At 49.3% G+C, this 25,314-nt stretch overlaps 1 protein-coding gene across 1 annotated transcript; it reads right to left on the bottom strand.

Annotated features, from left to right (window-relative positions):
* Positions 1-2,761: 2,761 nt before the first annotated feature.
* CD2 (CD2 molecule) lies at positions 2,762-15,843 on the bottom strand. The gene is made up of 5 exons (XM_045801419.2): positions 15,697-15,843; positions 15,273-15,575; positions 10,867-11,115; positions 6,806-6,928; positions 2,762-3,521 (listed from the first exon to the last, which is right to left on the bottom strand). The coding sequence occupies exons 1-5, from the start codon at positions 15,755-15,757 to the stop codon at positions 3,223-3,225; spliced, it is 1,035 nt and encodes a 344-aa protein (XP_045657375.1). The 5' UTR covers positions 15,758-15,843; the 3' UTR covers positions 2,762-3,222.
* Between the last annotated feature and the right edge of the window lie 9,471 nt (positions 15,844-25,314).

Genomic DNA, 25,314 nt, shown 5'->3' with positions numbered 1-25,314 from the left:
ATGACCTGGGGTTTGAGTCCTGAAAGAAGACTGTGGACAGGCGAGCAGGCGAGGAGCCAGGGGAACCATGTGGGCAGAGGCTCTGAAGTGCAGGACGCATGACCAAGCAGGAGGAGCCGTGTGGCTGCAGCATGGGGCAGCCAAGGGGCCCACAGAGGATACTACAGAGAAGGAGGCTGAGTTCACTGCTGGGGTCCCTCAGAGCGAAGCTGGCCCGGCTGCTGGGGTTAGACTGCTCTTTAGGGAGGGCGGGGGACACAGGGGGCTATCAGAAAGATCCAATGTTGCCTAGCTTCACATGACACCTGAGGTTTTCCCATCCTTCGAATTACCTAGATATTTTTTCCGATTTGGTGGACTTCCTTGTATTGGAAATTCCCTGTGGAGGCTTATTTAACCATCACTGTTTTTCCTCCAATGTTGTATTATCTGTAAGTCCTCAAGTTTGGCCAGCCACTGATGAGTAATAATTTGAGGACCCAAAGACCTGTGGTTCCCCAGCTTGAAGGCCTGTCAGAATCACCTAGAGAGGCCGTTGAAAACCCAGGGCCTCGGGCCTCAGCCAAACCTACTGAAGCATTAGTATTTCTTTTACAAGCTGCATAGTCTGTTTTTTTTTTTTAACGTTTTTTATTTATGTAAGGATTCTTTACACACAGCATGGAGCTCGAACTCACGACCCCCAAATCAAGCACCTCACAGTCCTCTGACTGACCCAGGCAGGAGCCCCATTTGTTTTTCAAATTTTTTTATGCAGAGTCTATTCTTATGCAGCTGACCCGATCATTTCTCAGAAAGTCTGTGCTCCAAACAGGGTCAGTGGCAGGTCACCCAACACCGGACATGTGGGGTGACTGCAGCACAAATCTCGAGCAAAGCCCATGTTTTCGGCCTCACAGTGGAGATTCTAGAAGGGAGAGGATGTGTCTTACATCTGTTGATGCCTCATATGTCCACTGCCCTTCCCTTGATAGGGCTGTCCTCACCCATTCCGTCAAGTCACTAGTGACATTTTCAGTGCACGACGCTGAGAAATAGTCCTTGTCCTCAGAAGGCTTTCACTAATTCTAAAAAAGCATTTTTTTAATTTTTATTTTTTACATTTTAACATCTCAGAAATGGGGTCATACCTAAAAACTGTATCTTAGCACTCATTTTAATGCAACGAAGAGTGTTTTTTTCCTTGCGGTATGGCAAATACTGATGCCCCTTGGTATCAATGGTATCTTCAAGTTGATGACACCCAGTAGTTGAAAAAGGAATCGTATACTTGGGTACACAGGGAGCTGACACGAGCCTTGCTCGAGCTGGGCCCTCTGCACGGGTGATTCTGCCCAACAACTTCACCAATGCTACTGATTTCGTCTGACTCGATTCAAATGCCAACTCCTCCAGGAAGCCTTCTAGGTCACCCCAGTGCCCCCCACTCAAGGCAGATTCAAAGTCCTTCCTCTGGGCTCCTGTACTTGCCTCTGACCTCTACTTCCCAAGCTATGTTGCATTTGTCTGGTTATTGGTCCATCACTCTGTAACTAGACTGTAAGCTGAGTCTAGGCGGAGACGCAGTTGGACACCTCTGGGTTCCTGCTCCCTAGGAGAGGGTCCGGTACATCGACGTTCAGTGAATGCTGAATGACTGAACGATGAACGGTGGGGCATTTACAGGCAATATACATATATAATATGTAATATATATGTATGTATATATGTATACAGGCAATATACATATATAACTGCACTCAGGATTTCAAAAGAAAGGCAGAGCCTGGCCTGGAAAGGCCAGGGAAGGCTTCATGAAGGGCATTGGGATGAGCCATGCTGGCAGGATGGCTGATGGCATCGTTCAGGACCACTGGGAGGAAGGAGAAGGGGCAGTGCCAAGACCTTCATGTCTCCCACCAGGTGGGTCCTGTGATGACTGTTACTTGGCCGGATTTCGTGTTTGAATTTCAGGAGCCTGCGGGCCCTCATTCATGCTCATCCTTAATAATTAACTCTGGGTACTAACACAATAGACCCAGGGGTTCAGAGGCAGGCACGGTTCCGCCCTCAGTGAGCTCTCACAGGAAGTCCTGAGCATACATAGATGTTGTGGTTTAGACCTCAGAGCTTCCTGCCAGATCTTGACAAGGTTTAGCAAGTCTAAGAAGCCAGGAGAAAGAGGGCGGACGGGACCACAAACATGGCACCAAACATTTCAAAGCAGGTGCCTGCTCACCGCCTATTGTTTCAAACCTTAACTGAAAACTGTTTTGTTTTTCTTTCCACTTCCCCCAGTTCAGCTAGCGTGGCTGCTGGCTGGGGGTGGGCGATGATCTGTGCCTAATGGCCACTGAAGACACTGGGGATTTGATGCCCGTGAGGGGGCTCTCAGCCTGCCCTTCCGTGTTGTTTGATAGGCTCCTGGAACCTCCAGGAATCACAGATTCCTTTCTTTTCGAGGATGATTCTGCAGATCACTGTGACCGTGTCTGAACAGTCAAAGAAGTGAGACCCGAGCAATTACGTTTGCTGGTGCCTCTTTGTCACAGTTTGCACATAGAGGTTTCAATTCAGTAGACAAATCTACAAATAGCTTGTTGGGCGAGCTTTACATCTGAGACCTGGGGAGCATGTTCTGGTTGCTCTGGGGTGGGGGAGGGGATTCAGTGGTCCAGGTGAATTGGGGTGACCAAATTAGATACTGCTGTCACACCACCCAGCCTCTTTCTCATCCAGCAGCTCGATGCTGGGTTTCTTTCTACAATGAGCAGACACTGGGTCAAATCAAAGCTTTTATTTCACTTCTACTCCCAAGATGGTGGGCAAGTGTCCACCAGGCACGTCAGAAACTCGAGGGTCTCCTGAGCAGGTAGCCGCTTGCAGCGAGGCACAGGTGCGGCGAGACAACTCATGTCTGCGTGTGATCGGAAGGGGAGGCGAGGAGAGCTCTAGAACTTTGTGCCCGGTGGCCCATCATCCTGATGCTGGCACTTGGATGGCTAGCCCTTTCTGGCGTGACAAGGATCTGGGAGGAGGCCAGGGGCTCCAGGTGCTAGGGCACTTGAAGGAGCTAGGAGATGCAGACGTGGCCATGGCCCCCGGCCCAGGAGGTGATGATCTTAACTTGCAGAACGCACTGCATGAAAGCAGAGGTGCGGACCCCCCGAGTGGAGAAACCCCACTGTGCCTTGATGGGAAAGAACAATTAGAGAAAGGGGACGACCACATCAGGAGACAGAGTTACGAGTTCTCAGTGGCCCCATGGGGAGGTTTTGGTTGAACTCGAGGCCTAGGGAGGGGAGGACCTTTCTGCTGGTGAACTTGTGCGGCCGATGGAGGAGGAGCCTTCTTCTGCGGATGGTGCTGGACACGGTGGCTAGGAGGCGGGGGCCGATGACAGGGGGCCTGGAGCCGATGACTAGGTGGTGGAGGAGGTTGGGACACAGCTGGGTTTTGAGGAGCTGGTCCTGGACCCTGGCGGGGCTTCCGGTGCCTTTCCTTGGCGGTTGCTCGGCGTGCTCTTATCTCAAGCTCCTCATCTGCAAAAGGAAAACCTCTGAGAGCTCTCCTGGTGAGAGAGGGTCCGCTAACCAGAGCTCTCCTGGTGAGACAGGATCCGCTATTTATCGAGCATAGCGCTTGCATGCGAGAAGTCACGCTAGCTGTTTGGGGCGTGCAGTGAGGAGGCAGAAGCCACCTCTACCCTCTAAAATTTCCAGGCCCTGTAGCAGACACAGAAACGCCCACCAGCAGGGGAGAGTGAGAGCCCAGGGCTTTCGGGAACTCAGGGAGCCCGAAGCAAAGAAGCAGGTAGAGGGCTTGGTGCCTGGGTGTCCTGGGCGTGGAGAGGGCACTCAGACCTCAGAGCCCTGCCTCTGGGTGACCCTAGAGACCGTGCCCTGAGAGCACCTGGTGGTTAGAGCCCTTAGGACAGGAGATTCATCGTCAGAGGGGACGTTAGCAACCACCTGCCTTCAGGTGGGTTTCCCTGTTAGCTCTGCCTTTCGTCCCGTTCTCACTCTAAGGAAGCCCACATTCTGGTGAGGGGTTGGAAGACATGCAAGGGGCCTTTTAGTCCGCAGAAACTTACTAGTTTCTCGGAAATTCATAAGCCAGCCCCATTCTCTTGGGCTTGGAGGGACAAGGGTTTCTCGTCCTATCAGCCCTGTGGGATTTTCCATGATGTGTGACAGCAGTCCGTGGAGACAGGCCCACGACTCCCAATAATGTGGGTGTTCCTGCTGTTTTAAAACCACACAGGGAAACTGCGAGGAGGCTCAGCTTCTCCAGGCCTGAAGGGCCCCTCTGGCCCTCAGCCTTCTCTGGGCTACAAGGGCGGTGTCCCAGTCCCTCTGTCCAAAGCCATCCTTGCAGGGCTCCTGAGGGAGCTAGGAAGGGAACATTCTCCTGGGGCCAGGGAATGGCCCTTCACGTTGACATGGGCATGTCCAGCTTAGGAAGCCCTGGTCCCATCTGAGCATGGCCCTGTAACTTCCGGTGAGGATGGCAGGGGAACAACCTCCCCTGAGGGCTGGAAATCCTGGCCTCAGGCAGCTTTCAACGTGAAGACTCAGATTCCAAAGACGTGGATGTGACACAGGAAGGGCCAGAGTGCTCTAAGCACAAAAGGTAAAGGGTACGGAAAGAGAAGAACACGTCCTCGGTGCCATCTTTGGTGGCCCGAGGCAGCTGAGGCCGAGCCCGGAGGCTGTGGAGAGGACTTTGGCCAGAGCCCTGTTCCCAGCTGGGCGGTTTTGGAGAGACCTTTCTCATCCAAGCTCGGGCTGCCCGTTGGCTCAGCAGTCTGTTCACCCACCGTTTAGTACATTTGTCCTTCACACACATATTCCCCATCTTCTGGCTCTAGGTGCCATTGCTAAGTAGCAGCGATGGCTCAGATCGAATATGGTGACAGGACAAGATGCTGGCCCTCGGGAAGCCTAAAATCAAGGGACCCAAACCAGGACTGCAAACCACAATGTCAGTGTCTGGTAAGAGCCCAGAGCCACCAGACAGCTACAGACAGAGTCCCAGGAGCTCTGGGGGGAGGAGTCGTGTGCAGCCAAGTGGCCGAGCCCCCAGGCTGCCTTGCACAAACAGGTGAGCTGTGGCTCTGAGCTGCCTGCCTGGCAGAGCAGGACTGGGGGGCCCAGCGTGCCCACCCCCATCACTGTAGCCACTGCCCAAATGTCTGCTCCCGGGAATTCCTCCAGGCTCAGTGTCCTCCCTAATCTCCCCTCCTGATTCGGCACCCAGGGCCCAGGCCAGGGTGAAGCGAGCAAGGCAACCAGGGCATAGAATGGAAGGAGCCCTCACTCTCGGGGTTGAGCAAGGGCGGGGGTGGGGGGTGGTGGCAGGAACCCTGAGGGTGACGGTCTCCTTAAATTGCACAGAACCCCTTGCTTGTATCACCCTAGTCCTGACTCAGCCCACTGGCCATAATATTTGGGGGAAATCATTTAACCTCGCTGAGCTTAAATTTTGTCATCTGCATAAATATTATCTATCTCATAAGATCACTCGGGAAGTTGGATACAATAATGAATGCAAAGCATTATATTAGAGAGGTTAGTGCCTGGCCCAAGGGACTGCGTTGTCAACATGAACTACCGTGTAGAAAGCAGGGATTGCCTCGTCATGGGCTGGCATGTGAGGCCCACCTTGGAGGACTATGCGATCTTTGACCATCCAGCAATGGAGAAAGGGCCTTTGCAGGGGGACTTAGACAGAAAACAGCCTGAGCAGGGCACAGACGTGAGAGAGCCATGATGCCTATGGGACTCAGCAAGCAATTCTGCTCCATGCAGGCAAAGAGTGCTGGAAAGATGGCGGTGGAAACATGGCACCACGCTGGGGGCAGTGGCCTGAAAGGGACCCAAGGTAAGAAGTCTTAAGTAAGGAAGCCAAGTCCAAAGGGGGCCCAAGGCCACCCCTGCCTGGGCAGGTTCAGCCCAGGTCCTTGTTTGGGTGTGCTCCAGGCCACGGGCGTGGGCAGCCGGGCCCTCTCTGGGGAGACCCAGAGTGAGAGGACTCAGTCCTACTATAAATGTCAGATTGCACCAAACCCGAGGAGCCTGCTTACCTGGCTGCGTGTCTTGTTGTGGGCTGGATACACTTGCTGGACTCACCTGCAGCATGGGGTCCCAGCACCCCCAGAGCCCGCAGAGATACCTCATATGCCATTATCTCAACTCACTGCCTTGGGTGGCCTGTGCTCCTTGAGCCAGCTCCCCACTTACGAGCATAACCCTTCCATTCTTGCTGGGTTGTTGGACAGGCCTGATTTGAGGAAAACCAGTCCCAGCACTAGCATATCCCCTCTGAACCACAAATTGGAAAAGAGGGTATAACTCCCTGGTTTTAGACCCCATGTGTCCTGCGGGTCCCTGAAGTTTCACCTGTGTTCTACGAGCGTGGTTCTGAACATACCTCACTGCCCTCCACCCCCTGCCTCCACAGAGGACGAGATGTTTGTTCATGGAGATGATATTTTGAAGCTAATCATTCTACCCACGTAGAGATGTGTGGCTCATTCAAAATATGTCCACGCAGGCCTTCCACCGAGTCAGCCTCGGCGGTGGACTCCAGGGCCCGACCAGGATTCGGCTTCTCAAAGCTCTCCCACTGTCACCACTGAGAATTTGTTTTTCAAAGATGCAGCTAACCAGAGAATGGAAAAACCTGTAACCACTGGTTAGAGCCCTGACATTCTGAAAGTCCCCGTCTCCACTGTTCTCTTTCCAGACTCAGTGTCATCCTCATGAGTTGTTTCCACGGGGATTTTGCCCGGGGCCTGTGGGGGCACAGAAGCAGGGGAGCTTACCATGTTTCCTACTGTTCTGTCTTTTTCTCTTGTTGATGTAGAAGATGAGTAGTGTCATAAAGCTAATGAAGATGACGCCTCCTCCACAAATGCCAGCAATGAGATAGATGTCCAGACCCTTCTCTGCAAAAGGAACAGAAATGGATGCAGGCGAGGGGTCCTGGGCCGAGGGGTCATTTCATGGCTCTGGCCAAGGACCCCTGCATGAAGCAGATAGAAGAGCCTCGTGGGGCTTTTCAACCTCAGAAAAGCCGAGCTCGTGGAGGCTGTCGGTTGTGTCAATCTCTGGATAAGCCCCCCAGATGGCTCCTGGGGGGACTGCTGCTCTGCACAAGAAATGCCGAATTCTTCACGTGCCGCCCCCCACCCCCTCCCCAGTCAAGGAGCAAGTCACAGAAGTATAGCTCTGAGAAGGAGTCTGGAGACAATGTAGGGTCCCTTCTAGTTTCACAGGCCCAGAGAGGGAGGATGGGTTGCCTGAGGCCACAAAGTCTGTTCCTGAGTGGGGCCTTTAAGCAGCCCCTTGCGTCCATGTTTCTGCTCTATGAATCCACCCTCTTCTCTGGCTGCCCTCCTACATCAGGTGGGGTTGTTTTGTCTTGTTTTTGTCTTGACCAGGCGGTTTCCACTCAGGGTGAATGCTTCACTTGTCCAGCCCACCGGTCAGCTCCCCCTCCCAGATTTTCCCTGGCCTATGAGAGAAACTCAGACGTGCAGTGAGTTAGCGGCAGCGGTGGATTTGATCTTCAGCTCGCAGACCTTCAGTCGCCACAACGCAATGAGGATAACTGCTCAGTGTTCAGAGAAATGGGTTTGAATCCAGACTCTTCTAGGCAAGAGTTGTGTGACCTTGGGCAAACTACTGCACCTCTCTGAGCCTGTTCCATTCGGCATGAGAAGGAGATAATGAAACTTACATCACAGGGTGGCTGTTGGAGGTCAATCAGATAATGGATGTGAAAGTGCTTTGTAAACTGTAAAACAACACACAGAGGCGAGGTCTGGCTCTTAGCAGAGCTCTGTGTGCTGGCGTTTCTGGGAGCTGTGTCCCCACGACAGGGACTGGGCCGCCTGCCCATGGTGAGTCAAGGGCAGTTAGAGAGGCCGTAGCTGGGGCCGGGTGTCAGGAGACTCGTGCATCTGGAGGACAAAGTGGAGCTCGGCCAGCATCACAAGGGAACCCTTTTCCAGCATCCCTAGGAAGACCCTGTTACATGTGAAGCCCAGGATGAGCCCTGGGAGAAAGCCAGAGGACCAGAAACTAAACTGAAGAGATTTTCTGACAGCAACAGTCAGTTAATGCTTTCTTTCCTCTCTGCCCCACTCTCGGCCTGCCGGTCACACAGCCTCCCCTGCTCTGCGGACAGAGGTGCTTCCATTGGAACATTCCATGAGACCAAGAAAGCATTGGGGTCCTTGAAGGCTCCACGGGCTGGAGCCAGGGGCTGCTGGAGTCCCTCTCCGGCTGACCCTCCCAGGGTCTGACCCCGTGGGAACAGGTCAGGGAGCACGGGCTGAGCCATGCAGCCACCACTCAGCTTCTCACACGGGGTGTCCCACACCTCTCTCTGGGGCACTCATGGAAATGGAGGCACGCCTCACACTGTCCATTCACAGATCTGTCCAGCAGGGCCCTCCGAGTCACCTGGGGTGCTCTCGGCAGGGAACATTCCAGCTTGCCACAGAGGCAGCTGGGGCTCCATCATTCAAAACCACGTCCTCACCGTCTCTAAACCCAAGCATACCGCTTCCCACATGCCCTCGTGGAGATGATGTCCCCCTAAGTTCATGAGAGGCAGTCCTTCTGCATCCAAACCTTCTCCCTCCGTGTTTGAGTATGGTCGCTTTTTGCTGAGCCAAATCAATAGTCCTTTCCATGCCCCTCTCTGGCTCAAACCTTAAAGGTGATCCCTTGGAGGGTCTTCAAGAGCACCTGCCCCTCCCCCACCTCCCCCCGGGGATCCTGTCCATCTCTTCCATGGCCCTTTTCTAGACCTGCACCACTGGGTAAGGGACGTGAATGTTCTACCTTCGGACCTTGGCTTCTCCTGAGGCCCTTGCTGACTCCCTCCATCCCCGATGCACACACTTTTCTACACTGGCAGGATCTGGTTAGAATAAACATGAAGAACACGGCTGCCAGATAAACCACAGGAAATACAGTTACATTTGAATTTCAGATAAACAATGAATAATTTTTAGTAGAAGTACGTCTTTCCCAGAAGGGGGAAAAGAGGTCGTGAAGTCAAGGAGGGCAGCTTCGCTCACTGTGCCTTCGCGATGGGGGCTGTGGAGTCATGGCTGGTGGACCGATGAGGGTGAAGTGATGCCCATCTAAGCGTGTGGTTGGCAGCCTCTATGACGGTCCCCAAAGCCCCCCGCCCCCTGGTCTTCCCATCTTTGTGTGATCCCCTCCTATACATGCAGGCTGGGCTTACTGGGTGGCTTCTGAAAACCAGAATATGGCAGAAGTGATGGGCTAGTACCCCTGAGACTAAGTTACGGACAGATCCTGGCATTTGCCTTGGGCACTCACTCTTGCTCTCTCTTAGCCTGCGCCTGAGGGCAGCCAGTAGCCATATTGTGAGGCAGCCCAACAGTCCCCATGAGCAAGGCCTGATGTGGGTCCTCCCCCAGCAGAGCCTGGACCCAGCCCACCTGACTGTGGTCCCTGCCGGTGTCCTGACCGCAGCCGCATGTAAGAGCCACAACCACCCAGCTAAGACACTCCCAGACTCATGACTCACAGACACTGTGAGCAAGTCACCGGTGTTTCAAGCCACAAACAAATGTCATTTGTTATGCCTGGCAGATAACTCCTTCAACACGTATATAAGAAAGCCTCACGTCTAACTTCATGCCAGTTCAGGGCTGTTTCCTGAGGTAACTCACCAGCCATAGTCCCCATAGAATCTCAGGGCCTCTGGCCAAGGAACTACTTTTCTGTGTTCAGTCTCCCTTCAGAGGGGTTAAGCAGACAGCACGGGAAAAGGTAATCACAGAGATTCAAATGAGGAAACTGAGGGATTATGGGGCTCGTTCTCTTTGTGGACCAGGAGGCTGAAGCCCAGAGAGGCGAAGGAACTCTGACAAGGTAATCCCACTGAATTTGGACAGATGGGAACTAGAAGCCCAGGCCTCTGGTTCCCAGAGCTCCCCCTACAGCAGGCTGCCTCTCAAACATTACTTCCTGGAGTCATGTCAAGCAGGGACTCTGAGGGAAGAGCTCACACTCCTGGGGTTTCAGGACTTCCTGATGCGGGGCTGTCAGCTCTATGGCAGAAGAAACATTTCCTCACCATGTCCACTGTCCTTCCTGGCCTTGAGCTTATCCTCTCTCCATGCCCCCAACTTCTGGATTTCTACCTTGGCTCCTGATAGAAGGTACTGCCCATTTCCAGTCCAGAAAGTAATCTTTTTTGCTCCCTTCTCCATCATTACCCCGGGAGTACAATCCTGGTCACTGACTAGCTGAGGGACCTCGGGCAAATCAGTTGGCCTTTCTAGGAAATGGGGGTTTGCACGAGATAACCTCTACGGCTCCTTCCACCTTTTCAATTTGGCAATTCTTTCTCTCAGAAGAGGATCTTTGAGGGCGCCTGGGTGGCACAGTGGTTAAGTGTCTGCCTTCGGCTCAGGGCGTGATCCCGGCGTTATGGGATCGAGCCCCACATCAGGCTCCTCCGCTATGAGCCTGCTTCTTCCTCTCCCACTCCCCCTGCTTGTGCTCCCTCTCTCGCTGGCTGTCTCTATCTCTGTCAAATAAATAAATAAAATCTTTAAAAAAAAAAAAAAAAGAGGATCTTTGTAATTGCCTGGGGTTACACTGTGCTCTGCGGAAGGATGCCCACGATGGGTAACCATAGAACACCACCTTCTCTCTCCTCCAAGTCTTCCCTTGGAGGTTTCCAGGAGGAAGGAGGTGTGTTTTCAGTTCTCACCGTAAGCCAAGGCTGCCTCTCAGCCCGGGGAGCTGGCGCTGGAGTGAGTCTCTGCCCCGGACCTGGCAGGCTGTGTTTGCCAAGAGAGCTCGGGATGTCTGACCGGCACTCGCCACGCACCTGAACAATTGATGGTCATCCCTCTGCTTTGCTCGCTGACTTCGTTCTTTGCCGTGCAGTTGAATGACATACTCCGTTTGGTCGTCCACTTTTTTGGGGCGATCTTCTGAGAAATAGTTTTAGATACAGCCCTACCTAATACTGCTCCATCTAGATACAGAATTAATTCAGGGTTAGTTCCATTCTTTATCTCACAGGTCAGGTTTCTGTTGCTACAATTCCAGAACATATCCAGTGTTGAGATCTCCTCTGGAAAAAAAAAAAAAGATCCAATTCGTATTAGCCAATTTTCTGATTTTAATAGACACAGTTATTAATAGAGGGGGGAAGGGAGTTAGTTTGGGACCGAGGAACAATTTCCAAGACTACTAGCTATTTTTGAAAATAATTTGTATTTTCTTTTTTTTATACAGGACATTCGGCATAAATCTTTTTCTGGTGAAGTTCATAACTACATTACATGAGTGAAATACATACATGTGTGTGTGTTTATGTGCTATTTCATACCTTAAAATGTTTTCACATACATGATATCATTTAATCCTAACAAACAGAAGAGGTGGACGCTTTCTTGCCATTTACAGAGGACATACCCAAGACCTGAGAGGGTAAATGGTGGACTAAGGGCATCTACTAATAAATGACAGATCGGGGAGGAGCCCACTCTTCCAAGACCAAGTTCAGTAGCATGAGTAAGACAGTTAACACATGGGGGGTGGGGGTGGGTAATGCTTCAAAGCAGCCAGGAACCCGACCCTGGAGGCATTGTTCCATGTGTGGCCTGGGACCTCGATCACAAACAAACCCCACCCCCACCCATCTACTGGTCCTGGGAGCAGAGGGCCGGGTGTGCAGCTCAAGCTCTGGGGTGAGTGGGCACCAGCCCCTTTCCCCACTCGAAGCTGCTTGGTCCCTCACTGCGCCTCACTGGACCTCATCTGTAAGAGACGGGTAAGAAAGACATGCCCCACCTGTCGTAACAGGGCCAACATGTGACAGAGCCCTGGGCAAATCATTAGGTACTGACATTATTGGTGGCCGCTGTTACGTTCATAATCATAAACTCAACTCCCTGCCTCTCTTTTTCTGACACATAAAATGCCAAGGCTGTGGCATGAAAGACAAAGCCCTTAGCTTCAGATGGGGCCGGTCCAAATCCTAACTCCACCACTTCTTAGCTAGCATGACTTCCTCCTTTTTCTTCTCTTCTGTTCTGGATCTCACCCTTACTCTCCCTGGCTTGCCACCTTTCTCTCTCAATTTCTCTCCATTCGTTATGCAGCCAGATGGCTTCTTTTCCAATGACTCCCTCCCTCCCTGCTTCCCAGACAACATATTTTCTCCACGAACTTTCCCGTCAGATTTCATTTCTGCCCTAGTGTATCCACATGCGGAAATTTTCTTCCCATCCCAAGATTCTGTGTGATCCAGAATGAAGAAGATGGCAGTCAGTGTAGAGAGTAGGGGTCAAATCAAAGTGTTTACTTGCCTCTTCAAAATGGAAAAAATCTTTTTTCTATTTATAACAGTGACATCCAATCATTGTAAAAATTGATCGGATGCAGCAAAATATTTCAAGATTAAAAATCACATGCAAGGGCGCCTGGGTGGCTCAGTCGGTTAAGTGTCTGCTTTCGGCTCAGGTCATGATCTCAGGGTCCTGGGATAGAGCCCCACATCGGGCTCCCTGCTCAGCAGGGAGTCGGCTTGTCCCTCTCCCTGTCCCCCTGCTTGTGCTCTCTCTCTGTCAAATAAATAAAATCTTTTTAAAAAAATCACATGTAATTCTACTACCCAGAGCCAATAATTATTAATATTTTTACATATATCCTCACCAGGTGATTTCTATACAGAATACCTATATAAATAATGTTTTAAAAACTAAAACTGGATCATACGATTTTGTAGTCTGCCTTCTTTCTCCTTACTGATGATCTATTACGAAATTGTTTCCTTTAGGAACATCGGTAAATATCCCTCTCTACCATCTTTTTAAATGATGTACTCTTAATTTAATGAATAAGGTTATAACTGCTGGGGACTTTGCAATCCTTTCCAGTATTTCACGAATAGAAACCACACAGTGAGGAGCAGGGTCCTGAAGCCATGTCTTTGGAAATGCCGCCTCTGTAAGGTGGCTTCCCGGAAGAAGCATGGCTAGACCAAGTGGGGGCACATCACATCGATGAGAACTCCTTCATTCTAGGTTGCTAGGATTTATTCTCCCCCTAACACATGCTTCTAAGAGGGCTTCCAATGCCTCTTCAGCCAGGGGGAGCAGTGCCCTCACTAAGGAGATATGGGTGCAGAGACAGAAGCTACGAGAAGCATGAAGAAACGGATGGGGGAGGGCATTAGCACTCTGCAAATGGGTACTGGGTCCCAGGTGCTGCAGGGCACCTTTGCTTAGTTGTCTCATTGAATATCCCATGGAGTCATTATTACAAAGATCAGACTCAGAGCAGACAGAATTCACCCAAAGCCATGTGGCAAGTAATGGGGACCAGACCACACGCTGAATTAAGATGCTGTGTGACACTGACACGCACACACAGACACACACTCAGCAGGCGGCTGTTGTGTCACAGAAAGATCTGCTTTTTGGCCAAGGAATGTGGGGTTTATTGTGGGGGTAATGCAAATGTTCTAAAGTCAATTGTGTGCTAGTCGTGCAAGTCTGTGAATATACCAGAAGCCATTGAATTGTGCACTTTAAGTGGGTGAACTTCTGGTATGGGAATTCTTTCTTAATAAAGCTGCTTGGGGAAGGGGGGGATTGTCACCATCCTTGTTAAGAGAAGCCCTGGATTTGCACCCTGACTCTGCTCCTGTCAAGCTGTGAGATTTTGGGGAAGTCGCTTCTGTGTCCCTATAGATAATAAGAGGATAATAACAACTAGTTCTCGGGATTGTTGGGAACCTTAACCTGACACCGAGCTGGACAGCCGTTATCACTGCATCGCTAGACAAGACACAAACACAAGGCTCGTGTTCAGAAGGGAACACTTGAGCCCATATGGACAGGAGTCATGAGATCTGGGTTCCCGGAGCTCAAAAGCAGAGACCCCTCCAGCTCCATTCTCAGTCCTACCCTATTTCTGGAATGTGCTCTCCATTCAAGGTTGTAGGGGACGAGGGTGTGGAGAGTTGTCGTTTGCAGGGAGCTGGCACATCTGGGATTGCTGCAGTGGGGGGCTGCTGCCAGGCTCGCATGCTGAGAGCAGGGCTAGAGGGTGATCCTGGGGAGGGGGAAGGGGTCCTGCCTCTGCACATTTCCTGTGTGAAGCACAGAAATTCTGGTTTATTTGCCCGCTGAATCTCTGGCTTGTGCTCATGCGGGCGTTCCTGTCTTCCTCTCCAAGCCAGTTGCTTCTTCCCTTTCTCACTTCTTATCACCCCTTGCCAAGTATCACCCCTTTCAACTTCAATGTCATTTCAATTTCACTTTCTCTTCCTAGTCTCCTGCACCCAAGCCATCTTGCCCATCCTTTCTCCACCCAGGACCCTCCACGTACTCTACTTCCTCATTTTGCAGGCACCCCTTATCGATTCTGGGTGCCCTCAAATCTGGCTGCCCATTAGGTTCAGCTGGGGAGCTTTAGCACCTGCTGATGCCCAGGATCCATGACAGGGAATTCTGATTCCATTGGTCTGGGCTGGGACCTTGGCCCCAGTAACTTTTCCTAGTGTCTCCGTTGACTCTAACAGGCAGACTGAGTTCAGAATCCCCAAGCAGCACCCCACCCCCAAACCCCTCACTTGGACTGTAGCAGCAGCTCCCTGGCTCGTCTTCAGGGTGCACTCCAGCTCTCCCAGGGCATCACATACATATAGCCACACCTGGTATATTTTCTACAGCTGTAGAAAAATTATCTTCTGCTTTTGATCACTCTGATGTTAAGCAGATCTTAAACAAGGGCTGTTCATCTTTAAATTCATTACTTCCAGCCCTTCCCTGCCATATAACTATTCTTTCAGAGCATCCTGGCTTGAAATGTCTCTGAAAATGGAAGACCCACTGTTCTCTGGTGAGTCTGCCCCACACACAGCTTGCTCTTCATCGTCCACCTGAAATGACCACTTTTCTCTTCTGCCCACCTGTTCCTCTCCTCCCGATTGATGCCACCTTAATCTAGGTTCTATACGCAGTCCACATCCCCATAACCACTGAAGAGACCGTTTTAGGCAAAGAGAATTGAGGTTCTATCAGCTGTGTACTTCCCCACGTGGAGACTCCGTCTCTTCCACAGGACGGAGCCTTCACTGAGCTGGGAGAGATGCATCAGCTCTCCTTTAAGGCTTCCCCACGGCCAAGGTCAGGCTGGGGCTGTTCCATAAATGCTCTTTCCCAACTTGCTAAATAGCACCCAGACTGAGATAGAGGGGTTTAGGGAACGAAGACTTACCTTGAATCTTCAATTGAAATGTTTTGTCCAATACGTTCTTCCCATCGATCTTATATATAACCACCCTGTATGTATCACTGTCCTCTGTCTCCAGATGTTTAATTTTCAGAGCTCCATTTGTTGATACATTGTATCTTTCATCTTTAAGATCTTTAAGCTTGCCCTTTTTGACTCGTGCAACTATGGTTTTGTCTTTTTCCCATCGTATATCGTCTATATTATCATCCATTTGAAAACCAGAAATGTTCAGGTCAAAGTCATGACCCAGGGTACCCCAGACAACATTGTTTTCAGGGGCTGCACCTATAAAAAAGCAAGACAGTTCCTGAGATCTCGAGACTCACCACCAGAGAAAGTTGGGTTATGACCTCTTTGACTCCTATGCTCACATTAGGGTCTCCAATGTAGACCCTCACCAACTTACCTTTGGTGGAAACGATGAAAATCAGAAGGAAGCTGGCTAAGATTTGACATGCGAGGCTCATCTTTGGGGTTCGTTTCCTTGTTATGATTCTGAGCTCTTCCTGCAAAAGGAACTGAAGACAAACCAGTGGAATCCACCCTCTAAGAGCTGAACCACGTGCCTCTTTTTTGCTTCTTTTACAGTAGCATAAAACACACACACAGACACACACACACACAAACACTCACGCTCGCGCACGCGCTCACAGCAAGCCAACCCTGCTGACGGGCTCCTTTATCAAAGCAAGTGTGTTTATCACGCATGGGTGTCTTCTTATCACATTTGAATCCTCACAACAACCTTGGGTGGGTTTTATTACCCCCATCAAAGAGAAAAGAAACTGAGAGGCTAAATCACTCAGGATCCCCCTTTGGTTAACAAGGAGCCAAATTTAACCATACAGACTGCTTCTATCCATTCTGCTATGCTGCCTCTCACAAGACCACACAGAAATAGATGTTCATAAGAGAAGAGCAGCATACAAATATTTATCCTGTGAGTATAACTATCGGAGAATGTGTACATGTGAGAGAATTAGGAAAATGGATTTTTTTCTCTTCCTCAACAAGTGTTCTTTAGGTTCTAAAATTCTTTGTGATTAAAAAGAAATACAAGTTGAGTCTCAGCTGTAAATGCTTGAAATCCCCAGATCTTATGTTCGGCACACGTGCTACGACTCTGTTGAAACTCAGGTAAATAAAAAGTTGTTCCCAAACAAACAAAAATGCATGGAGTCTGTGGAATACTATCAAGCAACCAAAACGAATCATCCAGTGCATTTCCAATGGTTAATACCACAGATGGTTAAGGAAAGGAAGAGATAAAGAGAAAAGGGGAAGTAAGAGAGGACTCGGAGGGAAAGAGGAAAGAAATTTGTGATTCAGGGACAGAAAAAAAAATGCACTGAGAGAGCCTGCCGCAGAAAAAAAGGACACCCAATGACAGACCTCCAAAGTCAATGTCCAGTTTTGTGCTTCTTTAGGATAGAGTGAATAAAAATCTTAAAAATTATGCTTGCTTGCTTTTTTTTTTTAATTTAGGCACAAGTATGGATATTATCTCTCAGAAAGTTGCCCAGGAAATAAAATTAAGTCGAAGCAATGGATCTCAACCACTGGGTAAAGGGAAACCTACATAGAATATTTACTTCATGGTTGTGTAACAAATTCCTAAAGCGTATCATCTGCAAAAATAAACTATAGTTGTGTTACATCCTTAAGTGTTGGGATGGTGCTAAAAAACACACGTGGAAATGTATCTTCATATCTTTGAGTATGGAAGGCCTACCTACATAGGTTTGCCCATATATATTTGTATGTATATATATATGTATATATATATATATATATACATATATATATACACACATTTGCCCATGTATATATGTATGTATATATATGTATATATACATATATATACATATATATATGTATATATGTATATATACATACATATATACATACATATATATTATATATATACATATGTACATATATATACACATATATATATGCATACATATATATATATATTATAATTAGTGTATGCATGGAAAAAAGTCTGGAAGGGTTCATGCTGAACTTTTAACAGCGCTCTTCTTTCAAAACTTAGATTTCCAGGAGGCTGATTTGAAATTTGCACTTTTTACATTACCAGCTTCTGTGAAGTCAGAAATTCTGGTAACAAACACATTCTTTTTGCAATGAAAAGTTTTTATTTATTTCTTTAAAATCAAGGATACTTCAGGCACGCACGCATGTGTTTTTGAAAGTGTAAGCAGAGTCTGAGAAGCCATTAGCCTCTAGCGTCCCATTTGCAAGTGGCCTGCCCTCTAGCTACCCGCCCAACTTCAGACAGGTCCGGTCCGGACCACATCGTAGTGACCATTGCGTAACTTGCCTCAGCTTTTTTTTTTTAAAGATTTTTATTTATTTATTTGACAGAGAGAGACAGCCAGAGAGAGAGGGAACACAAGCAGGGGGAGTGGGAGAGGAAGAAGCAGGCTCCCAGCAGAGGAGCCTGATGTGGGGCTCGATCCCAGAACGCCGGGATCACGCCCTGAGCCGAAGGCAGATGCTTAACGACTGAGCCACCCAGGCGCCCCCTTGCCTCAGCTTTTAAAAGCAGTTCCCTCCCCTCCTTCCTCGCGTTTTTCTGATCATTTTTCCTATTCTTTCATGGAGCAAAGGGACAGCGGCTTTCTGTTCTTCTTTTTGAAACAACAATTTTCCCTCCCATCTCATTCAGTTCTGGGTAATGAGCATGGCTTCAAGGGCAAGAATTGCGAAAAAGGAAGGGATTGACGGAACTATGTAAAGTTTAAAAGTTTTGTACATAAAAACCCATAAGAAACATTAAAAGACAAAAGACTAAAAGGGGCAAATGAATTGCAAGATTAATATCCTTAAAATTAAATTTTTTGGGTAGATGTAGAAAGACAAGATGTTAAAAATGGGTCAAGGTCATAAGAGGGACAATTCACAAAAGAAGAAATACAAGTGAACAATAAGGCCATGAAAAAGTAGTCAATTTCATAATTTAAAAAGTACATTTTAACTTAGATTTTCATCTTTCATTTTAAAAAATTGAAATGTACAGTGTTGATGATGGTGAAAATAGACCTCCTTGTGTATGACCAGAAAAAATGCAGACGGATCTAGAATTTCCAATGGCCAATTTGCCAGTTTGAATCAGAAGCATCAAAAATACTGATATTTTGACCAAACAAGTCCACAACAATGATTTTACCCACATTTGTACACCATAGTATTCTTTTTACAAGTCAAAGTGGAAGCGATTTAAACATGCAAGAGGAGGAAGTTGGTTAAGCAACTCATGACGTGGACAAACTGAATATGGGGGGGAAGTTCACAATAAACAATATGATCCTATTTCTGCTTCTCAAAGTGCATTGGGTTTGTGTTTCGGAAGGCTGTCCACCAGGGGTTGATCCCTGCGTGGGGGCATCATGGCTATTACTCTGTGGACCTTGGTTGTTGTACTTCTAATATTTCTCACTTGAACAGATATTGCTTTTCAACTGAAATTGCTTTTGACTTTGAGATTCAGTGAACTCCTAGTTTGGTAAGATTTCCAGCACCGTGGGTGGGCTCGGTCCCTGTCTTCGAGTGAGAGGTTCCGGGAAAACCTGGCCGATGACTCAATCCGGTTTCTCCTTCACCATCCCCGCTGACATCTGGGGTTTCTCTCGTTCTATCTTCATGGACCCTTTTTCTTACCCAGCTAATACTCCTGAGGAAATCAACTAAAGGGAAGATGCTAAGAAGCGGATCAGGAGGAAGACGAAGAAAACATTCTGAGAGGTTGTTTTAGGACCAACTCCTACGCCTGACCAGTGCCATGCCTCCGGCCCTGACCCCCACCGCCCTCTCTCCAGGTCAAGGTAACACACCAGTGAGATCCAGGCTGTGGTGACTCTGTGGCAGTTCACACCCAGCTGAATGTTGTCAGTTGTCAGACTTCAGAGAAGAAGGAAACCCAGGGAGGGATCTGGCCTCCACATTTCAGTGGAGGGGCCTGCGCCCAGGTGGTGCAGGTCAACAGCCGAATCCCCAGCCTCTGGGACTCTGTCTGCTCCTTACTGAGACCTCAGCGTCACCTTGGCCTCCCTTGACTTAGGGATCCCTCAGTTTGGTCCTGCCTTCCTTCGAGACCTCAATCTCCTCCCTTTGGTGCTTCCCACTGTCCCTCTTCACAGCTTCCCGCAAGCTCAGGGGAGAGGTGTGGAAAAGGAGGCCGCATGTAGCATGTTCTAAAACCCGAGGGTGCCATGGCTTCAGGGACGATACAAAAGGCCACACCCCGTGTGTGTTGGCAGCCCGGACCTGCCCATGTCAGCTTGGTCATATCTGGACAGTCACGTCAGAACCAGCGTCGGCGTCAGCACCGCGGGCACTGAGTGGGCGTTCTCGCTAAGGAGGCCCCTGAGGCATATTCGTGGGGGGGACCCCCGTCTCTGAGAGCCTCTTCATCCTCGGGTAGGTATTACCTCCTCCAGGGTGAAAACTGAGTTTTCTTATCTTTTTGTGTCTTCCGCCCACGCAGCAGGGAGGACAGAATCAGCCCACGGAAACAGTTTCTGTGTGAAGTCTGGGTTCCTGAGATGAGAATCACCAGCCTGGAAGTCCCCCAGGGGGTAAAGGCTTCTAGAGCAGGGGTACCGGTGGTCGGTGGCCAACCGTGTAATCACGTGATTGCAGAGAAGTGCACTCTGAGCCAAGCGGACCCAGCCCACCACCTATCAGACACACGGACCCAAGCGTGCTGCTCGAGCCGCCAAACCTCAGTTTCCACATTTGTAAAAGGACAAAAGCTTCATTCTCCAGCTCAATTTGACAGTCAAATGAGGTGACGTGTTTGGCATCCAGGGAGGTGCCTGGCCCCAAAGAGACCCTCAACAAACATCAGTTTTCTTTCCTGTTTGCCACCATGTTCCTCATAGAGGGGCCTGCTTAAGTGAAGAAGCCAGGGGACAAACTTGAGAAGCTTCACCTTCAGAAATAAGCCAGGAAAAGCTCTCAGGGCCTCTGAATTCTCGCCAGCAAGCAAGTCGGGGATTTTAGACCAGCAGGAACTAGGAAACTTGATAAGATTTCTTAGGCATGGATTACTTGTCTCTGCTTTTGACTTTTGTAACTTTCCTTCCCCTCTTTCGTCCTCAGGGTCATTTAGCTGGAAGGCCAGCAGGACCTGGGAGCTTGTGATCTAAGGAGCTGTGAGGCAGGGGACACAGGGGGACAGAGCGCCTAGGTGGGGAACACAAGAGCCGGACACAAGGAGGAGTAGAGACAATAGACTGAGGCCTCCTGGTGGGAGCAGCATGGAGCTGGGGGAAGCGGGGTGTCCAAGGTGGCTTAAGTGGCCAAAAGCCCATGCAGTGCTCCAAAAAACAGCAAGAGCCCAATAAATGCTGGTTGTGGGGACAACTGAACAGAGAAGGTGAAGAAAGTGTTGGTGTGATGGAATTCCAGCTGGAAGACCCGCGGGTAAGGTTTGCTTTCTAATTTTTCCCACTTGCCAGCTGTGCGATCTCCAAAGTGTGAGCCTGGATCCTGTCTCAGATGGTGAGGTGCAGGAGGCGGCATCACTCTGCCTGCTCAGCTTAGATCAAAAGGTCGCGGTGAGGGCCAGATCAAGTCATTGATGAGAAACCTACACTGCGCCCCGGAAGGGTTTGAGCAGTGCCAGCAGGGCGGGAGTGGCTGTGAGAAACGCGTGGGGAGACCATCCAGGGCAGGTTTCTGGGATTGAGTTCAGCCTTGGCCAGATCCCACACCGGGAGAGGGGCTAATTGCTTCAGGGTCAGCTGCAGGAAAGAGAACCATCACCTCAGGGCAACCCAGTAAATCCACCCCCTTCCGGAGGCTTCTAGGGCTGCTTGATTTCTAAGGACCTTGAGGCAAAGTCCCTGCCTGTTTCTGCCACCCTCTGGTCAGAATCTGAACTGCACCCTTGCTAATTTCTCTGTCGATGGTTAGAACAAATAACCTTTGCCAACAGTTCCTATTTGCATAGTGTTTTCAGGTTATACGCATTCCCCCTCCCCCTTAAAAATGACATTCTGTCATTTTTGCAAAATATCGTTGCAGTATAAGCATTTTTATAGGTGAATAAAAGCTTGGGGAAGCTAAATGCATTTCTAGGGAGACTCACTCAGGAGATGAGCCCAGAGTCTCTGACTCCAAGACCTATGTTCTTTCTACTGTCATCAGGGTTGTGTCAGTTGGCTCCGCCACTACTCTGGCCATTGTGAGTCTGAGCATGGTGTTCTCCCGACCTCTCCCACCCCTTCCTCCCACCATGGCCCCCAGCTCCCATACCCCATCTGTATCTGAGGCTGCCCAGGGGCAAGGGGTGGTGTATGCAGCCCCCTCCTCCTGGGGACCTAGGACGGGGGAAGGGAGGGAGGAGACAGGCTCCCAGGAACCCAGGTACCGGTGAGAAGCGCTATAGACTGGTTCAGGTGGAATTCCCAGGTCAAAGGTGCTCCAGCTGGGAGAGGTGGTACCTGAGTTAGACCTTGAGAGACCAGCAGGATGCAAGTTCATAAAGAGGTCAATGAAAGAGAAGGAGGCACAGGGCTTAGCAGGCAGGCAGCACAGACATGAGGGAGACTTTGGGGGGGGGGTCCCTTTGGTTTAGCAGAGGAGAGAGGCAGGCAGGGCAGCCTCCATGGAAGGCTGTGGGGGAGGATGACACTCGTCGTATTTTCTAAAGGCTGTCCATTGTTCTTGTCTTTCACTCACTCATCTAAGAACTACGGACTGTGACAGGCACGTATTTGTTTGTTTCTAAGGATAACAGCAAAACTGACACTTGGTTCCATAGTATTCATGTATTTATTTGATGAGTATTTATTAGCTGGCTGCTGTCCTTGTGCCAGGCCCTCCCAGGCCCTGGGGGTGCATCCCCCCACACCGAACTCACCCTCTCCAGGGGACACAGAACATCAACAACATGGGCAAGTAACATCGAAGTATTTAGGCACTGATGACACGGGAGGAAAATGAGGTAGGAAAGGAGAGTGGAGTCCAGGCGGGGGCTTTGCTCTTTGAGAGAGGACAGCCACAGAGATGGTCGTGAGTGAGGACTGAAAGGAGCTGAGAGACAGTGGAGTGGGGCTATGGGGGAAGGAGTCCTCCCGAGCATGTGGGCAGAGTCCTGTGGCGGGACCATGCCTGGCGTGTATGGGGGGACAGGGAGGAGTAAGTGGGGAGAACAGGGAGGGGAAGGCAGGCCGGCCAGATGGGAAGTCACAAGGGGCTTTGTTCAATGCTGCCTTCCCTGCAGTCTGGTGCTTTCTGCAGAGTTGAGAGCCACAGGAAAGGAGGCTTCTTTGCAGTCTACTCTAGATTTGACTGAGGATGTGGGGGGGAAGGCTGGGGGGTCTGGAATGTACAATAAGCCACCACGAATGTAGTGGAATAAAACCACCACCACAGTATCGTGCTTGCAGAACCCGTGGGCGTGGCTCTTCCTTGCCCCACCTAGTGGAGTGACACTGGTGACTTTTGTGGTAGGCTCGATGCCTGCCTGCACTGGGAAGGGGGGGGACCGTGGACCGCAGCAGCCCGCGTGGTGTCCACATGGGCTCAGGCTCCCTCACAGTGTGGGGGGCTTTGCCCGAGAAGGAGTGTCCAGGCAGGAAGGCAGCAGAGAGCCAACATTCCAAGAGGAGCTTTTTGTGACTTAGCCTCGGGAGTCCCATAGCACCACATTTAAGGACGATTATATGGTATTTGTCTCTGTTGGGCTTATTTCTCTTAGCATCATGTCCTCAAGGTTCATCCATCCTGTCACAAATGGCAGGATTGCCTTCTTTTTCATGGCTGAATAATATTCCATGGTGTGTATGTACCACATTTCCTTTATGCAGTCATCCATCGATGAATGGTTGTTCCTGTGTCTGGCTAGTGTAGACAATGCCGCAATAAACGTGGGGTGCCTTTATCTCTTCAAGATGGTGATTTCATTTCCTTCAGATAAATTCCTAGAAGTGGAATTAGTGAATCACATGGTGGGTTTTTTTTTAATCTTTTGAGGAAACTCCACGCCGTTTTCTAGAATAGTTGTACCATTGCGTCAAGCGTTCTTATGACAAAAAACAAAGGGACACAAGAAAATTTTAGAAGGCGTTGGATACTTCTGTTCCTTTGATCATAGGATGGTGTCATGAGGGTGTTTGCATATGTCCAAACTCAGCAAATTGTGTACCTGAAATATGCATCATTATTGGTATATCAATTATACATTAATTTTTTTTAACAACAACAAAGAAGCTCTCCAGAAGGTCCCAGGAAAGAGGGCTGCCTCCGAGGCCTCCACCCCCCTATGGGTTTTGTCTGTAAACTTACAACTAATCCCTCCTCCCTCCCCACGGGGGCCGGGGCCGGGTCGGGTGCCAACGCGTGCCAAGCGTGTATTAATAAACTCTGAACCATATTGGCAGCTTTGTGGTTTGCTGCAGGCTTTTGCAGCCTGGAAAACGTTTTCCAATGAGAAGTCCCCGCTGTTTTATCTATTACATGTGAAACTGAAGAAGTCTCCACATGTCCACTGGGGGTTGGCAAGTAACATCAGAGTGTGCAGTGAGGGGAAAGGAATTAAAAAAGGAGCTAATGTTGTCCTCGGGGAATAGCTGGGGAGGGGGAACCACTCCAGAAGAGGAGAGCAGAGCGAGATTTTGCCGTGTATTATGGCCACTCGAGGCAGGAGAACATGTCTGTCATCCACGCCCCCAACATGTCAAAGGCAGCTGTAAAGAATGTGGTGCCATGGGCTGACTTACAGGGGGAATTTTTTTAATCATCTCACAAGGCAGATTTGATTTCCTGAGAGCCATATGCTTGCTTTTCTTTTTCCCCTCAAGTCCACAATCTCATGTGGGAAAAATTCAGTTTTATTGGCTTTCAGAGAAGAGGGAATTGGAAATGTTAGATAAATAGAGACCACATGGCCCAGAATTTCACAGCACTCCCCCAAGGCTGTGGGGGGTATGTGCTGCGAGGCTGCGGATCTGTGGACAGAAGTGCAAAACTGAGACGTACGAGGGAACAGGAAGAGTGACATCTGGTCTCTGCTCTATTGCTGAACACCTCCAAACCCCACTTTGCCTGGAATGTGAGGCAAGGGCCGGATTTGCCCCGTTTATCTGGCAAAACCAATGGGAGTACCTAAGGGAGTCTTGGGACTCAAAAGGGGCCGTCAGGGGCCAGGAATCGTTATTGTAGGAGATATAACTTACAATCTGACCAACACTAAGGTATTCATTTGTCCGCTTTTGAAGCAAATACTATTTAAACCATGTGTTAGAATACTTTATCTGCAAGTGGCACAAAGCCAACTGAAAATACCTTACTCAAAATACTTGAAGGGGGTCAAAGTGAGTGATAAAATAAATAAGTCATGGGGATGTAATGTACAGCATGGTGACCAAAGCTAATAATACTGTATTGCATATTTGAAGGATACAAAGAGCAGATCTTCAAAATCCTCATCACAAGAAAAAAATAAAACCTTGTGTGACTGTGTAGAGCGAAGGATGTAACCAGACTTACGGTGGTGACCATTTCGCACAATGTATCAATATTGAATCAGTATGTTGTACACCTGAAACTAATATAATGTTATATGTCAATTATACCTCAATAAAAAATGTTTTTAAGAAGGCTAGACGTAAAGTTACCATATGATGTAGCAATTCCACTCTTAGGTATTTACCTTCAAGGATTGAAAACATAGGTCCGCACAAAAACCGCTAAAGTCATACTTAGTGGTGAAATATTGAGCACTTTCCCTAAAAAAAGAAAAGACCTTACTCAAAATAGGGAGGTGATTAGCTCATTCAGTCATTCATTCAGTCGGTCAGTCAGTCTGTAAGTTGACGGTACTTTATTGAGTATCTGCTATGTGCCCGTTGCCGTTCTAAGAATTGCATATACGACAGCATTCAAAACAGCCCCAGTTTCTCATAGGATGTCTATTCTAATGGGGGAGATACAGGTAATCATAGCCACGCAAATAGACACATTTTCAGGTGGTGATAAGTGCTATAAAGAA

Source organism: Ursus americanus, chromosome 12, assembly GCF_024610735.1.
Source record: "Ursus americanus isolate L20-20 chromosome 12, mUrsAme1.1.p, whole genome shotgun sequence".
In the NCBI taxonomy this organism is placed as follows: Eukaryota; Metazoa; Chordata; class Mammalia; order Carnivora; family Ursidae; genus Ursus; species Ursus americanus.
Note: the sequence above shows the minus strand (reverse complement) of the source record. Positions and strands in the feature narration are given on the sequence as shown.